Source organism: Chinchilla lanigera, unplaced genomic scaffold (genome assembly GCF_000276665.1).
Source record: "Chinchilla lanigera isolate Chin_1 unplaced genomic scaffold, ChiLan1.0 scaffold00079, whole genome shotgun sequence".
Classification (NCBI taxonomy): domain Eukaryota; kingdom Metazoa; phylum Chordata; class Mammalia; order Rodentia; family Chinchillidae; genus Chinchilla; species Chinchilla lanigera.
The window spans coordinates 1,157,409-1,175,881 of NW_004955480.1; the positions used below are offsets into that span (position 1 = coordinate 1,157,409).

An 18,473-nucleotide genomic window follows, 5' to 3' on the forward strand; every position below is an offset into this window, starting at 1 on the left:
TTTCTTTCTTTCTTTCTTTCTTTCTTCTTTCTTTCTTTCACTTATTTTGGTGGTGCTTGGGGAAAAACCCAGGTCCTGGCATATGCTAGGCAAGTGCTTTTTCACTGAGCTACATCTTCAGCCCATACGTTTAATTTTAAATAATTTATTTTATAAGTTTGATAATTTAGCAACCTGTATATTGAAAAGCAAATAGAGACTTACAAAGAAACATTTGTTAACTCTAAGAATCTTTAGAATTTTCTACTCCAGATTTATGCCTGTCAGTGAATCAATATTTATCTTACTAAAATATTTTATCCTTAGTACTATTGAAAGATTATCAGGTACATTAAAATTTTATCAACATATTTTTAATACCTGCTCTGGGCTGACAATTTTTACATCTTGGATTGTGTATAGAAAGTGTAGGGCATAGAGATTGCTCTGTAGAGCAGAGAACATAGCGCTTGGCCATAGTTGGTGCGAAATAAATATTTTCATATGTAAGACATCTGCTTATAATCTGTTGGGAAAAGAACACATGAGCAAATAGCATGAAAAGAAAAAAATTATTGTACATATTGTTTTGCCTTCAAAAAGACAGGCAAGAGAATGGTTTTTCTTTTTTTCTTTTTTTTTTTTTTGGTTTTTCTTCCGGTACCAGGAATCGAACTCACGACCTTGTGCTTGCCAGGCAGGCGCTTTGCCGCTGAGCTAACCAGCCCCTGGTTTTTCATTTATTGTGCAAGATGGTAATAACTGTGACGGTGTAACTTGGGGAAGTCGAGGTACAACCAAATTGCATTACATCATAGGAGTATCTTAGAATTACAGGAGATCAAATAGATGAAAAAGAACTAGGAGAATGCTACAGGAGTCTACAAGGTCAAGTTTGGGACTTACTTTGAGGATAGTATAAAGAGGAGATAAGAACAAAAGATTAGTTTTGATAGACATTCTGGGTATGCACTGCTATGCAATGTATGATGTCTATGGTCTTCATCGCCTCTAAAAGTCTTTGGTACTATGTATTATTTGATAACAAGATGTGACAAACAGTGATTGTACCTCGGGCGATTCATGAAGGGAGAAAAGGAGTTCTCAGAGGGAAAATAGCAACATGGCTCCAATGTTAAAGACTGGGCTAAACAGACCAAAAGAAACATGAAGGTGATGCCACTATCCCAGTGAATAACATAAGTGATTCATGGGAAGGGACTTTAGGAAATTGAACTCTTGATAGGCTACTCTGCTTTGGGAAGTCTTAAGGGAGGAAAATACACCTGATTTTGATGCATAGACATGGAAAGCAGAGAAGATATTTATGTAAAGAGAGAAACAAGAAGTCAGGAAACCAAACAGATGCTGCGATGACAATGATCTTAGCATGGATAATTAAATCAATAAGGCACTACAGTATGGAGCACACACTCTGTCCTTCCTTACTCTTTCGATTGATAGGTCTCTTTTCTGTATCCTTGATTTCTTTCTTAACCTTAGTTTTCTTAATTTTAAGGCCCTCTTTGTAACTAACAAATGAAATTACTGTCTGACCTAAAGGACTAAAATAGGAGCTGACATATCATGTTGCCAGCAATCAACAACTTTTACATACAAAATGGTAAATTTATGTGACTCATCCTGAATTGAAACACTGTATTAGCAGCAAAGCTCCAAGTGAAAGTACATTCTTATGACTTTTTAAGGGTAGACAGCATATCTTAGTGAAGCTGTGTAATACCTTGCTTCTGTGATTGACAAACCCAAGTTCAAAATATAGAGCTATCCTCATCTAGCACATGGCTTTGAAGCATTTACTCAACTTCTCTAAGACTTAGGGTTATTATAATAACAGTGTTTGCATTTCTCTGAGTCACTGTGGTGATTAAGTGAGCTAAAGCATGATTGCCAACGTTGTGTGTAAGAAATGTTGGCTACCTAACGATTGATGTTCGGTTAACTTTTTCTGCTGAGGCCATTGTACCTTGCTTCACAGCTTTTTAGCTTTTGGCTGTCTTTATCAATTCTCTAATATTGATTTTGCTGCTATGTCTTCTGGTAACCTCATATATGAAGTTATTTATTATGTTTTTGTAGCACCTCTCCTGTAAATCTGCAAACATTGAGAGACTATAAGACTACAATACTCCTTTTGGTGTAGATATAGGGTTTAGCAAATCAAAGCATAAAAATAAGCTTTTTCATATTCTCTCAACAATCACTTCTCTTACTGCAAATATTGGTGATTAACTACCCTGTAAGTGCCATTTTGCATATATTATCTTTCATACTTCCTGACTAGTTTGTTATTGAGGAAAAAATTTTATATTATCACCAGCTCTGAGGTGGACTCTTGGTTTAGTGTACATCTGTCTGACTGGAGAATATGTCTGTTTCCTGAAGAGTGAATTCAAAGATAGTAGTTGACATCTGTTATGTTAAATAGGTTTCATTTCACTTGCCAAGTGTCATTGATTGGTATTGGCTGCCAGGAGCATTGTACTGAGAATGATTCTAAGGCCAAGTCTGTACTCAGTAGGAATGTCATGATCAATTAGTGATGTCTGCCATGGGTGCAGTAGGTGGTGCAGTAGGTGGAAACAGCATTCATAACGTTGATTGTTGATGCTTGTTCTACAGTACATGCTTAATCTGTTTGTTTGAGGCAGAGGAAGAGAATAAAACTATTGCCCAGGGCTCCTGAAATCTCTATCTTCTTTTCTCTCACAAATTTTTGTGAAATTTTCCAAACATTTAAGAGGAAATGTAAAGAGTCAACAAAATTCTAAGACCTCCACAATAACATCTCTGCCCCATCTGCAGTGTCTTTGGGAGACAGGAGGGATGAGATAGAAAGTTTGCTTTATTAGGTATTGCCAGCTGGTCTGACTTCTTTGTGATTGTCCTAAACTAGCTCATTTTGGCTGATAAAAAAAATTCTTCTCTTTTACAGGTGTAAAAACTAATTTGATTTCAAAATAGCTGTTAGTAAAGCAAGATGAGAGAAAAGAGAATGCTCTTTTGGCAGAAGGCATTTAAATCTATTGCATATGGAGATTTTTCAGAGTGCTACTGTTTTTATATCTGTTGTTGTTGTTTCTGAAATAGAAATGGCAAAGTAATGTAAGCTCAACAAGGTGATGGTTTTAACCATATGACATGAAGGAAATTGATGACTGTCCCCCAAATTTCATATATATGTATATATCCATTGTTTCTATTGTTATTACTTTAAACATTGTAAAAGCAACACAGTTATTTTACATATGATTAAAGAAACCAGAGCGAAATAATCAGCAATCTCATCATCCTAACACAACTGCATCCTGGCAAATTTTCCCCTATTGGTAAATATTTTTCTATATGGTTTCAATCATATTGGAGATGTGATTTGATGTCACTTATTCTTCATTTAGTGTTTTCTCTTGATTTAGGTCAGCAATCAGTCAAAGCACAGTTATTAACCAACTAATTAACAACTTCTTTTTGGTCGATTTTTATATTGTGTCTTCTGGTTTTCTCACAAATAGCATAAATGTGATGTACCTTGTTAGTAAGTATTTATTTTGTATGTCACATTACTTAGACAAAATAGAGCAAGGCAAAATATGAATGGCAGCTGGCAACTTTAAAAGGAAAAACCACAGCATGAGACAACTGGAAAGTGATTTTGACAGGTCATGTCATCCATTCCTAGGTAGGAAGAATCCAAGAAAGGGAGAATCCAAAGGAAGAATCCAAAAGGAGACCCAACACATTTTCTTTGCAGCCTCTTCCAGTGTTGGGAAACACTTGTCAGAAGCTTCTTTCACGTTTCAACTATATCTTTCATTATCTGTTTTCAATTTCATTCTTTTCCTCTTTCTCTCTCTCTTCCTTTCTTTCCTTCTTTCTTTCTTTCTTTCTTTCTTTCTTTCTTTCTTTCTTGCTCTTCCTTTCTTTCCTTCTTTCTTTCTTTCTTTTCTTTGTTCCAGTACAGAGGATTGAACTCTAGGCTTTCACACTAAGATGCTTCCTTAGCAACACTCCTAATTTTTGTTTTTTGCTTTTTATTTAATTTATTTATTTATTTAGTTTATTTATTTATTTTGGCATCGGGAATCAAACTCAGGACCTTGCATCTGCTAGGCAAGGCACTGTGCCCCTGAGTTATAGTCCTGGCCCGGTTTTTGCTTTTTAGACAGGGTTTTGGTAACATAAGATTCTCTCACTTCAGACTCCCAGAGTTCTGAGATTATAAGTCTATGTTGCCAGACTGGAATCAATCTCATTACTCTTTACCCCTGTGTCAGTAATGATCATTCCTTTCATCTACAGTTCTCTGTTGCGGAAAGGCTATTATACCATTATGGTTTGAGTACTATCCTTTAAACCAAGGATATCAAATCTATTTCCTTTTCCCCACCAGGTATAGGCTTTGGTATTAGACACCGGCAATGCCAGGTGCCCTGCACCAGCTCTATGGGAAGGTACACAAGTGCCAATTAATACTATGTTCATTTTCCATTAGAAAGAGCTGGGGAGTTAGATCCATGGCCTAGGAATGTCCTGAAGCTTTACTGTAACATGAGCATGATCCCCAACAATCGGGGGTGACATAAGAAATATCTAACAGATGGGGCTGGGGATTTAGCTCAGCGGCAAAGCGCCTGCCTGGCAAGTGCAAGGTCGTGAGTTCGGTTCCCGGTACCGGAGAAAAAACCAAAAAAAAAAAAAAAAACAAAAAAAAACAAAAGAAATATCTAACAGATTAAAGATAAAGTATTCCCAGTGACAGTGACAGGTAGCAGTAGGGTTCTGGAGGCCCCTCTGCATCTTGTGAAACCCAAACAAATCCTGGAAAAGTGGGATGGGGGCAGGGTGCAAAGGAGACTTTATCAACTGGATACTTGAACAGCTGACGTGGAGGTGCCAGTGGCACCCTGTGGTTATTGGCCTTCTCTACGCACTCCCGACACCCACTCTCAGCCCTCAAGACCTAAAATATGTGAGGACAAGTTGCACCCCTCTCTCTGCCCAGTCTTCCCATCTTAGTAAGTTTTTGAGGAAATTAAAAAAAGTCTCAATGTTTCCCCTTAATGATCTGAATTGGCGTGGAACACAAGCAAAATTCCACTGTTAAATAAACGCTAAAGAAAGTTGCCAAGTTAGCAGTAGATTTTGTAAGTGCCATAAAGTATAACAAAAAGAGGAAAAAAGTTCTGCTGAAGTTGTTGGATGGAGAGCTGAACTCAAGAACTAGAGCAGGAGCTTCCACATCTATCAGAGTCATTCAATTAAACAAACAAACCCCAAAGAGAAGTCCTCGAAGAAAATCACTTGATAGCACGTAATGAAAAACAAAACAAAACCAAACTTGTCTCTGACTTTTTTTGTTTAAATGAAAGGGCTGTTTAAAAAGATGACTGTAGAGTGTGTGCCACTTCTCCTGGATTTGCTGTGCAGAAGTGCATAAGTGTGAGTGATGTAGAGGTACTTGTTTATTATAGAGCACATTTCAATGCAGTAATCATAAATATTGCTAAGGTTGTGCTCTGTTGAAATATGACCTACATACTCTTGATTGTTTGTGTTACGTGATTTGTCTGACACCCATTACATTCTGGGTAATAGCAGCCATTTGTTGCTCTGCACAGCAGGCTCTTTTGACAAAAGAAAATAGGCAGCAATAAAAAAGCTATAGTCTGAATTACATTCTGCACAGAGCTGCACTGCTGAGAGTTTGTGCAAGTGTGTTAACAATGCTCTGAACTGCCTCTTGTCAGCCTTCAGCCTGTAATGGCCATCTGTCCTCGCATAAATCTGTCAAAACCTGCTAAGTTCAAGAGAGAGCATGGAATATACCTTGTACTGTCAACATCAAAATGTACACATTCCCCAGAAAATCAACACACAGGAAATAATCCGGAGGTTATGGGAGGCATTAGCTCTGTTGATTTAGGCTTGTGGCATGAAATTGAGAGCCCGGCGATTAGCGGGAAGATGAGCAAAGGTGGAGGCATTAAGGAACTGAGTACTGACCTCCCTGCTACCACAGGGGAAGAGATGGTGGGCACAGGAGGTGAAGTTAGAGAAACTCAACTAATTCTGGGGCAGTAAGGCGTTGTCTGTCCCATCAGCTGCTCTTAAAAGTTTGATACTATGTTAAGAGAAAAAAATGCTCTGCACGTTTGTTTTGTTTTGCCTTGTATCTCAACTATGTCTGGAGATAGATTTTTAATAAAGCACTTCGTGGTACAAAATCTTGTCATAGGTGAGATTTCTCAGTTTTGCACCGAGATATTTTTTGATTAAATATCTTTGGGAAAAGAGTAAAAGGTTCAGGAAATTATCGAAATTACTCTCTCCTACCCACCTATACATGAATCCCAAAGTATCTGCTATCCAGCGAGCAAGTAATACTTCTGTGGGTCAACAAGTGACACGAGCTGAAATTCATAGCCCTGATAATTTTCACTTATAGTACCATTTAGATTGTCTTTGAGTATTTCCATAGATAATAAGCAAATCTGAAAATAAACATATACTTATCTTAAATTTGAAATATTTACTTTTTTATAAAAGTGAACCATGAAGTCCTTGGGAGCTAAATCTCTGAGATATCAGCCTCTGGTGTACCATACCATCCAGCACACAGTAGGTGTTTTGTACAAATATCAGCTCAGCAGTCCCATGGCATCTAATTTGTGATGGAGAGAAAATGCTTTGTTTTTAATGCAAAGAAAGTACAATCAGCATGTGGTCACTTCCGAGAGCAATTTGAGAATCAGTTATTTAAGCAATAATAACCTGAGGTACCAGGACAAGGGTTTCAAATTTTCAAGACTAAAAAGAATTTCTATATTTAAAGTCCCTAGATAGCAGAGCTAATTTTAGAATTCATCTCTCTTTGATAGTGGCCTAATTTGGTGTTTCAGAAGTTTAGGGTTTCTTTTTATAAATCTAGCATGGCAGTCAAAACACATATATTTGGGAGTCCGAAAGGCAGTGTGAGGCCATGGTTCTCCATATGTGTCTGTGAGCCAGGTCTTTGAAAATATTTGCCCAGCTATCTAAATGGATCTTGGGCAGTTGAGATGTGAGATCCACTATGAAAGGAGAAGCAGGGAAAATAAGAGTAAAAATGAACAGGGAAACAGTGTTGGAAGGAACAAGTCGTGGCGACATCCTTCTAAGAGCTCATGATCCATTAGGAGAGACAAGACAGGATTCACATACAAAAGGAGATAAGCAAGAGTGTGTAGCAACATGTAAACCGCATGAAGTCACTGTGCCTCACAGTAAATTGTTAGAGAAATAAAAATCACCCTTAACTGGAGTGGTCATGGAAAGATTTATGAAGTTGAGTGTTAGAATGCTGAATACCTTTTCCTCCAGTTCAAGGGTTACATTATTTGGTGTGTTAGACTGGTATTTGTTCATGAAAGAGAGCATATTCATCATTATTTCTTAACTATCTTAGCCTCCCAAGAGGAATACTTGAGAACTTGCCACTTTTTTTCTGGGAGTCAGTACCCTTAACTTTTCCATGTTGGTAATTGAAGGTAGCTTGTGGTAGAAGTGAGTGTGTATGAATAGAAAGAAAGTACAGAAGGAAGACAAAATGAGAGAGAGAGAGAGAAAGAAAGAGAGAGAGAGGAAATTTGATCATATCCTCTAGTGTATCATATAGGAACTTTGTAGATGGAGTAAAAGACACTCATGTAGGAAAGATGAAGGAAAGTATCCCTCTGTCTTTGCATTTGCATTTTTCTTTCTGAACTTTCTGGGGCAGAATTCCAAAGTGAAACCCCTTCGCATTTATACCCCTTCTTCTTCTGGTGAGGTAATGTTAACCGTGAATGCGGAAAAGTACCAAATATTGGTGTAAAGTATCTAGTATGGGGGCAATCACCAATTTCTTTCACTCGTAATAAAAGTAGGAGAGCGAGGCAGCGTCTTTCCTTTTTGTATCAAAATTTCATGTGGCTTCCTGTGACCTACTTGGTTCTTGATATAATTTTTTTTTCCAGTAAGGTAAGATTTTTTTCCCTTGAAATCTGCAGTTGCCTTGAGTCTAACCTCAGGCTTGTTAGCAGACTTGAAGCTCTTTTTGCTGAATAGTGTTCGCCCGTCTTCTTAAATAGAAAGTGTATTGTAAACTAAAATGTTCCCTTGTAAGCATAAAGTCATTTGAACTCCAGTCTGCCCTTCTTCAAAGTGCCCTGGACTCTGGAGTCATTTCACAATGATTCTTCCTTGGTGTGATGGGATAAAACTTAGAGCTAATAACTGTGCTTCCCAGGCTTTCCTGCCTGGGCTTCTGGTGGAATTTTCTTTTCTTTTTTTTTTTTTTTGGTTGTTTTCCGGTATCAGGAATCGAACTCACGACCTTGCACTTGCCAGGCAGGTGCTGTGCCGCTGAGCTAAATCCCCAGCCCCAGCTAAATCCCCAGCCCCCTGGTGGAATTTTCTACCCTTCCATGGCAAAGTAGGAAAGGCAGGCACTGACAGGTGTTCCTCTTTCTCCCTTTCTCCCTTATTTAATTAGTTGCCCAAGCTTGGATTCATTTCAATCCTTCCGTCTCATCACCCGCACTGATGTTCTCTAAATAAAATGGTCCGTCGGCATGGCGATATTTACTGTCGCTGTTCACTTAGGTTTCTGTTGCAGAACCATATTTTAGACAGAATGTATTAGTTATGCTTACAAGAATGTATTATACCTACATTAGCCATGGTTTACTAAGTTAATGAGCTGTGGAGACAAAGAATCATTGGCGTCAAGTTGTGGAGTGACTCTAGTTCCGTGCATTGTCCTGGCTGTCAGATTTTCCTGAACTTATTTCGATACTGCCTGTGTCATTCCCACCCTGCCCAACGTTTACTGTCATTCCAGCTTTTTTTTTTTTTTCAGTTGCTGAATTCACTGGCTACAAGTTTAGACTTTCTTGATTGGACAAAGGGCCTTGAGTTGCTTGTATCCTCTGCATTCTCTTTACAGACTGATGCTACCAAGGCCACTCTGATTCCTGGATCCCATTGTGTCACTTTTCCATGAGACAGCCTATGCAATACCCTTGAAAATTCTAGCATTGGCAACAAGCAGGCCAGTGATGACATAGCCATGTTTTCTGGGCAGCAGGATTTGTTAGCTTCGGTGTTTGAAATACAAAGTACCACAGCTCTCCCTGCTTCCTGGCACTGTCCATCCATCTTTCGTGGGTGACAAAGGCTTAGGGGATGAGTCGGTTTTTCAAATCTTGTCATGAATTTTGATTCCTTCTTCTTCCACCAGTTTTAATCCTTGTCTGCAATCTTGGAAAAGTTAGGAAATGTGTCTTGTCATGTAAGAGCGTTACCTGTTTTTTTTTGCTCTCCTCCCTTTCTTTTTTATTCTTTTTTCTTTTTTGCCTTAGGCCTAACTCCACCTACAACTCCTCCTCATAAAGCCAACCAGGATAATCCTTTCAGGGCTTCTCCAAAGCCGAAGTCCTCTTGCAAGACCGTGGTGCCACCACCATCAAAGAAATCCCGGCACAGTGAGTCTTCTGGTACCCAAGCCAATAACTCCGCCAAGAAGGGGCCCGAGCAATCTGAGCTGTATGCACAGCTCAGCAAGTCCTCGGTGCTTGGAAGTGGACAAGAGGAGAGGAAGGCTAAGCGGCCCAGCCTACGGCTGTTTGGTGACCATGACTATTGTCAGTCCATTAATTCCAAAACGGAAATAATTATTAATATATCACAAGAGCTCCAAGACTCTAGACAACTAGACTATAAAGATGCCTCTTCTGCCTGGCAGGGGCAGATTTGTTCTTCCACAGATTCAGACCAGTGCTACCTGAGAGAGACTTTGGAGGCCAGCAAGCAGCTCTCTCCTGGCAGCACCAGAAAACAGCTCCAGGACCAGGAAATCCGAGCTGAGCTGAACAAGCACTTCGGTCATCCCAGTCAAGCTGTTTTTGACGACGAAGCAGACAAGACCAGTGAACTGAGGGACAGTGATTTCAGTAGCGAACAATTCTCCAAACTACCTATGTTTATAAATTCAGGACTAGCCATGGATGGCCTGTTTGATGACAGCGAGGATGAAAGTGATAAACTGAGCTACCCTTGGGATGGCACGCAATCCTATTCATTGTTTGATGTGTCGCCTTCTTGCTCTTCTTTTAACTCTCCGAGTAGAGATTCCGTGTCGTCACCCAAATCCTTATTTTCTCAAAGACCCCAAAGGATGCGCTCCCGTTCAAGGTCCTTTTCTCGACACAGGTCATGTTCCCGATCACCATATTCCAGATCAAGATCAAGGTCCCCAGGCAGTAGATCTTCTTCAAGGTAATCCTTGTCAAAACCTACTCAATGCCTAAGGTGTTTCCCAGAAGTTCAAAGAAAGTATTTAAACTCACAGCCAGCCCGGCCTGTTCACCACTCCATTCCAAGTACAGCCAGAGTCAACAATGACATTATATATCCTTTCTCTCTGTGTTCTCTTAAATAACTCAGCCTTGAGCACGGTGCCTTGAACCAGTCAGATCAGAAAGAGCAATTTGTAAGAAACTTGCTCATCTAACTTTTTCCATTACCTGTAGAGCTGCCTTGTGCCAGAATAGTTGAGATCCATGCAAGATAAAGCTGACAGTGTACCAGACCCGGTGTTCAGTGTTAACATCAATAAGAGACACACAGGCCGAACACATCACTTTCAGGCCTTGGAGCTGACTTGCTGATCACAAACTGTCTCCAGAAAATCTCATCAGTAGCTAGCAAAGGAAAGCCAGTTTATGTTGTGGAGTATTCCGGAAGATGTCCAGTAGTGCCCATAAGCCTGGAGTAAGTGGCAGTTGCAAAAGTCCCTTTGGTTTCTCTTCTCTCTCCCAGATCCTGCTACTACTATGAATCAAGCCTCTACAGACATCGCACACACAGAAACTCTCCCTTGTACGTGAGATCACGTTCAAGATCGCCCTACAGCCGTAGGCCCAGGTAATGAGGCCTTTTTCCTTTGCCTCTGGCTCCTTGTACCCTCCTCTCCTGTAGAGGACAAGAGCATCTAAATCCCTTCTCCCCTCCCCAAATTCTCATTTGTTTTGCCTGTACCAGTGGCGGTGGTTGACTTAATGATGAAGTTGTGTTTCCCAGGTATGACAGCTACGAGGCATATCAGCATGAAAGGCTGAAGAGAGAAGAATACCGAAAAGAGTCTGAGAAGCGGGAATCAGAAAGGGCCAAACAGAGGGAGAGGCAGAGACAGAAGGCAATTGTAAGCAGCACGGAGCTAACTCTCTCTTTAAAGGAGGGTTGCTTATTTTCCTGTGTGCTTTTCCTTTTTCTTTCTTTCTTTTTTTTTTTTTTTGGTAGATTAGAAAATAAACTAAAGCTAAGGCTTTGTTAAAATAGGCAATATTCAGCCTTTTGGTTTCAAAATATCAATGAGTTTTTGGTCCCTCTGAACACAGTTTATTGGAAAAAAATGTTAAGTCAGTACATTTCTGATTACAGTTGCATTTTGAAGTTCATTACTGTTTCCAAGTCTTGCTTTGAAAAATGAAGAGAATACAGATTTATTCGGTTGGATAATGGTTTCATCTGGACAGAGGATGAGTTTTGCTCTGTTTCTGGATGCTTGTTTTTCTGACTGGACAAAGAGGAGATAGTGCTGTTTGGTTTCAACTTTCATCTTTTTGACAGACTTGAGGATTGCGTTGTCCATGAAGAGCCCAGGTTTGTGTTAAATTTAAAGCAGGCTATAGAGGAAGATTTGCTAAGAAAGTCATCATTTCTTACTTATGATGGGGTCAACACCTAAGCAGATGCTGATAAACTACATTTCTATGAGCTACTTCTCAGTAACCCATTATGGTCTGTAACACTGTTTACCACAGGGTGTTATATTCCCTTGACATATAGACAGTGCTGATCTTTCTGTGTAAAGATCCAGGTTGTATAAAATGTGTTTGTTCTCTAAAAGTCAATATTTTTTCAGCAGTTGCTAATAAGTAGATTTTAACCCAGTTCCCCCCTGCTGCTTATCCACCTAGACCTTGGATGACAAAAATGAGATGCTATTATTGTCAACATTCAGTACAGGCTCATAGCAGACATTCCTAATCAATCACAGAACTCTGCACTTCTTGGTCTCATGGTGCCTTAGGGTCTTTCTTAACATGGCGCTCCAGGGAACCAAGACTAATCAATCAGATCTGGCATTTTTTTTTGGTTCATTGGACCTTCTGTCTATCTATGCTAGATGCTAAGAATCAGTTCATTAAAAAGTAGCATTTTCCATAACTGGCATATAAGCTAATTTGAGGCTTAGGGAAATTATTTTTTCACGATAAAGATTGTATTTCTGTGGTTCCTTTAAGAAAACTTACTAACATCAACAAAATTTTGAAAAAGAGCTGACTAATGGAGTAAAAATCGAGCATGAGCTAACAGTTATCAGCTGGAGGAAAAAGGTTAAATGAGAGGTTTGTTAATCACATGCACGCAGAGAAAAGGTAAAAGGAAGGGAGCTGTAACTGAACAGTTCGGCTAAAGTTCTGGGGTGTTTGTTACCACTTAATTTTGACTGAGTCAAAGGTCTTTGTGCAAATTACAACAAATTCCAAACAAATTTCAACAAATTGCAACCATTTCTCTCATTTTTCTCTAATTTCTCAAATGAGTTGTAATATTAGTATTTACCACAGTATCATTAGTTAACACTTACAAGGACTAATGAAAATTAAAAATTCAATTTTTCTAATATTGTTGTATCTAGTTAATCATCTATTCAAGAATTATAATAACTCACATTTATATAATGCCATATGGTTTACCAAGCCTTTTAATACGGTATATTATAGCTAATCATTACAAAGGCGAAGCATGTTAAGCAGGTATGTAAGAAAATATTTAAGTATTTGCAAATTCATATTTTCTAAAATCCTTGATCCTTCCCAAATAGGACCCTAAAGCAAAAAATAATAGTTTCATCATACATTTTCTCATTTCAGCAAAAAAGCACAATTCTAACCAAGCCAGGTTAATACTTTAATCAAAATAATGTAAATGAATGACATATATTTGTTTTTTCCCTCCCAAGGATAATTTAGTGCCAGGTATTTAATTTAGTGGCACAGTAAAGAAAGGAAAGAAAATGCCTTTTTTTGTTAGTTTGGCTCTTTCTTTCTTTTTTTTTTTTTTCTTTTGTTTCTTTTCCGGTACCAGGGATCAAACTCATGACCTCGCACTTGCCAGGCAGGTGCTTACACCACTGAGCTCTACCCCCAGCCTAGTTTAGCTCTTTCTAAATACATCAAATAGGGTCATTGGTCTAAATGACACAAAAACATTCTTGGGACCACCAGTAAATACTACTCTGCCTTCCTTTTGAGTCTCAGATGTTGACTAATTCTTTAGTTAATTCTTTGAGTAGGACAATGTCAACTTGGCTTTTATTACATTTATATACATTAACTAAATACTAGCAAGAATTTTATCCTTAGGGTTTATTTTAGGCTTTGCTTGTTAAATTCATAGTTTAAAAAAATTTAATACACAGACTGTTTACTAACACAGTGACTTATAGACACTAAGTACTTAGTAAAGAACCAGGACTTTCTGTTGAACCAGTTCCCTCCTGGACAGTTAACACAAATGCAAACTCCTTTTTCTCTGATGTACACTTGCCAGGTGATTGGCTTCTAAAATTAGATAAGACTTGGTCCCCAGGTTCAAAGGGCTTCAACTGTACTGGCAGATAAAAATGTATGAAGAGGCAATGCAGTGTGATAAATAAAAGGACTGTCAGAGGGTTCGTCTACAGGATTGTGGTGGTAAATGGATACACACCTAGACATGAATGAGGAAGGGCATCCCCAGCGAGGGTGAGAATGATCCGAATTATAAAGGTAGGGAGAGCAAAGACTTTCTACATTGGCAACGACTGATATGGTAACCATTAACCACATGAGTAGTTTGGTTAGGTAGCATAAAGATAACACTCTGTGATGGGGTTTAAAGACTTAGTATAAAGCATAGGGAAAAGTATCTAGTTAGTATTTTTATATCAATCACAAATTGATGTGATATTTTAAATCTATTGAGCTAAATAAATTACATTAGAATTAAATTTTCAGTTTCTTTTTTACTTATTTAAATATGACTCTTAGGAATTTTAAAATTATATATGCTGCATTATAATTTTATCGAGTATTGCTGTTTTAGGGAAAAACTATACAGCCTATTTCAGAAAAATAGTTGAATTTGTTGGGAGACTACTATTTATTTCACCACAACCCTGGGGCACAACGAACTTTAAGAAATAAGCCCAGATGGGGTCAATGGAAGGCTTATTTTTGTGGGTCTTCTAACTCATGCTAAAGACTTTGAAATCTGCTTTGAAGACAGACTGGACCTATTTAAAGAGCTTAACCCGCAGGAAGACTTTTGATTGATTTCCTTTCTCCAAATGGTCTATTTGCTAGCACCATAATGCACTGATAAAATATATTTTATGGACTTGAGCACAGGGATACATGCAATGATTTTTGACTCATTTGACTAAATTTGTTTAAAAATTCATTCAGAAAGCAGCTAAGTGAACCGGGACATGCCACCTAAATTGGCTGAGTAGATAACTTTCATTCAGTTTTTGAGACAGCTGGAAAGTAAGTAATAAGTAGTAAATTACATCTAAAATATGTTGGATGTGATGCTAGGTTAATTATTGATCGGAGCAGTCATATACTGAGGGGACCCAAGGGGCCAAAAGGAGATCTCTTAAAAAGCATTTGCAGTATAATCATTGATATTTGACAAAAATTAGTCTTTTCTATTTATCTCATGGGCTGTATTGCATTTATTTTGAATTTCATAAGAGAAAAATGGTACAAGAAGTCTATAAGTGTTTCATTGCTTGAGTTTCTAGAAGTCTTCCTGGAGCTCCATGTGGGTGCACCAAATCAGAAAGCTAAGAGAACTCTAATCAGGAGTAGTTACTAAAAACACCATGTATTATGATGGAATATCACCACTATTTCAATGCTCCTTTCATACAAAACTTTTTCTCAAAAACCAACTCGCTCTGCCTTTCGCTGGCCCTGAAACTTGAAATAACTCAGATTACAGCAGGACTCTGCACAATTTAGTACTTAATGTTGAAACTGTCACTGCTTTAATTTCTTGTTGAATTTTAAGTCCAACTCCATTTGCAATCTGTACAATTTCCTGCCAGAAAACACGATAATGGGATGTTAATTTAAAGGACAAATCCAGACATTATTATATGGCTCAGTGCTTAAAACCAAACCCACATGTGCATGGGCAATGACTGTGCCAGTTCATAGTTCTTCTCTGCCGGTCAGTATACAGCCCAGGAGCCAGGAGCAGTATATCATTGCTGCTGCTGCTGTACTGCTTGCAAATGATACAAAAAATTACATGATTTTGTTATTCTTTTGGAAACAATAAATTCATTGAATCAGTTTTCTATTCAAGCCTTTTTTGTATTGCTGGGGTACTCAAGACTCTTGATAAAAATATTTCATGTGGGTGGGTACAGGTTATATGATGATTTTAAATTGAGTATTTGGAAATTTTCAGCTTCATAGAAAGATGAATAAGTTCTTGAAACCCATTGTACATCATCCCTATGGTTAAATATGGCAGTGTATATGTTGAATTATGTAATAAAGTCAGAACTTATGTTAAATGTTTCTTATGTTAAATGTTCTAGAGAGAGAGGAAAAGGGGAGGGGAGAGAAAAGGAAAGGTGGATAAAGGTGGAGAGCGAGAGAGAGAGAGAGAGAGAGAGAGAGAGAGAGAGAGAGAGACTGAAAGAGCAGAGACAAAGACAGAGACAATGACAGAGAGAGAAAGAGACAGAGAAACAAAACCCCACAAGAGAACACAACAAAATTTTTGGAGATGGTAGATACAAATTTAGTACCTTCATTATAGTGATGGAACGGTAGATGCATACAGATGTCCAAATTCATCAAAATGTAGACATTAAATATTTTCACATTTTGTATACCAATTATGCTTCAACAGAGCATTTTAAAAGGAAATTATATGTTCAAGCTGTAGCCTTTTTATTTTAAAGAGAATAAAAAATACAATAAAAATGATACAGAATTTCAAAAGAAGGTGATAGGAAATTAAAGATGGTTATTCTATGGCATAATATTATTTTCAAAGTAACTGCTTGGATTACCAGACATAAGCATGAAACATTGATCAAAGAATATAAGTATTAACTGTTCCTTTCAATGAACTAATAGAAAGTAATAGTACAATTATCTTAGCTATCTTGTGTGTATGTTTCTGATTTGCCAGTATGTTTACTTGCATTTTGGCATTTACCTACTTGTTCCCTGTTAAGTAGACTAGCCAGAATTTGTTCACATTAGCCTTACATGCCAAGCAGGAAGATTCCTGAGTAGTAGTCAGATGGGGGTAACTTTGGAAAACCAAATGCTATAGGTTTGTTTCTTCCCTAAGAATTTCCCCTAGTAGCAGACACTGAATGCCTCCTGAATTCATTTAGTTTAATCAATATTAAGAGTAAGAAGGAAAAAAAATACTTTTGAAGCATCTTTTAGAATTTTGGTGTTTCTGTCCATTCATTTCTCCACATAGCCATCTACTTCTTGCTTTTTGTATTAGTAAGACTGTCTTGGTACAATATTCATTGTCCTGGGTATTCAGAATATCTTAGGACATTTTTTTTCTTGTGATCATTGAATGCAGAACCTAGCACATGCTAAGGATGGCTCATCTCTTGAGCTTTGCTACCAGCCTTATCTTGGAAATTTTTGAGGAAGTCACACGGCAACTAATATGGAAATTAATACAGATCTTTCATTGTCAAGGTTAACATATAGTTTACTTAGGACAGAATGAAGGCTTTTTATATTATTCTGACTTGGAAAGGTAGAATAAAAGTTCTGGGAACCAAAATTTATACCAAACTCTTCCTTGTTGGTACATTGCACTGTAGGACATTTTAGTGAGATAATCCACTAAAAATCATCAAATGTAGTACTTGGCCTATATAAAGTTCATTAAATGTTGATCTCCCTACTGATTTCTGTCTTTTCTCAGTCAAACTCTTGTCAAAAGTAGCTTATTATTTGATGAGAAACAACTATTATTTGTTTTCCCCAGTTAACTGGAGGCTCTATGCTCTTTTTGATAAAGATTTTGGTAATGCAAAGTCAGTTAATTCACTATTTTTTCCTTATTTATCTCCTGTGTTTTGGTATAATGAGGATTTACTGTAGCTGTTAATGCTACATAAATCTTCAATTTTATTATCCAACCCATCAGCAAACTAGCTTTTGTGAAAATTGAAGCTAAAAGTTATTTGATGAATGTTCCGTCCCCCTCAATAGTGAAAACTGGTCTGAAAATCATTTTTCAAGGAGCTTTTTCCAAAGGTTTCGAGTTCCTTCAAGCCTTTAAGAAGTTGGCAATATTATTAAGCATTTTGATTTCTTTCCCTTTCATCTCCTGTTTAGAAATTAATGTCTTGAAAAATTGGCTGCAAATGTTAAGGTTTTTTAAAGATATGAAATCTATTCATCTGTCTAATGCAACTGCAACATGTTAAAAAGAATTGGTTCTTTGCTAGACATCTTGGCCAATCTTGGAAAGATTTTTGTCTTCGCCTTCTAGACTTTCAGATGCCTTCTATTTTCATTTTTAGCACTTGGAAAACAAAGCACTTCAATGATTTTCTCAAATGAGAATTTCATCATGCATTCAATCTCTGTTCTTTGTAAGGTAATGAGACATGGCCCAATTCCTGTGCTTTATAAAAAGAGATGGTAGACTGAAAGATAATTTAAGCAATTGTAGGACAACCCTTTGATTTCTTCTGTCTCTCTCTCTATTGTATTTTCTTTCTACTGCAGAATGTATCAGTATTTGTCCTGAAGGTCCTCTAGTTTATCTTTTTCTTGTGCGATCATTGTTGCATACAACTTCGTGTAAAGCTGCTGCAGTTCAAAACCTGTCCCAGTATGTCTGCATATGGGTGTACATATGGTCAATTTTAGCTTTAACTTCAAATTTCCTTGAGTACATAGGCTGTGTGTATTCCCATAATGGTAGCTGAGCAATTTCTTTGCTATGGCTCAATTTCTTTCTCTTCTGCATTTTCCTCTCCCTTCCCTCTCTACAGTAGTAACTTTCCTAAAAGCCTCATAAAAAAAATCCATAACACCATGCAAGCAGGTGCCAAGAAGTTTAAGTTTAGATAACAGTCCCATCACATTTTGCTGTTTGGCTAAGGCAGGATGCATAAATGGAATGGAATGTGGTGTTATGATTCCCTTGCTAATGCACGCAGTGCTGTTCCAGCACGCGCCTCAGCATCCGTTTCTATTTGTTGACTGCCAGGATGTGTGGGTGCTCTGGAACAGTACAACTACCACCTTCAACTGAGACATACAATCTACATGGAAATGTATCAGGAAGCTTGATCTGCCTGTGCTACTTCATCTGGTCTGTTGTGTGAGCAG

At 37.9% G+C, this 18,473-nt stretch overlaps 1 protein-coding gene across 4 annotated transcripts in view; it reads left to right on the forward strand.

Annotated features, from left to right (window-relative positions):
* The window catches only part of Ppargc1a (peroxisome proliferator-activated receptor gamma, coactivator 1 alpha), a 644,980-nt gene that overhangs the window by 614,012 nt on the left and 12,495 nt on the right, over positions 1-18,473 (forward strand). For all 4 annotated transcript variants that reach the window (XM_005402464.2, XM_005402463.2, XM_005402462.2 and 1 more), the window contains 3 exons: positions 9,381-10,296; positions 10,840-10,944; positions 11,101-11,221. In XM_005402464.2, coding sequence (XP_005402521.1) covers positions 9,381-10,296; positions 10,840-10,944; positions 11,101-11,221 — 1,142 coding nt within the window. The remainder of the gene's footprint in view (positions 1-9,380; positions 10,297-10,839; positions 10,945-11,100; positions 11,222-18,473) is intronic.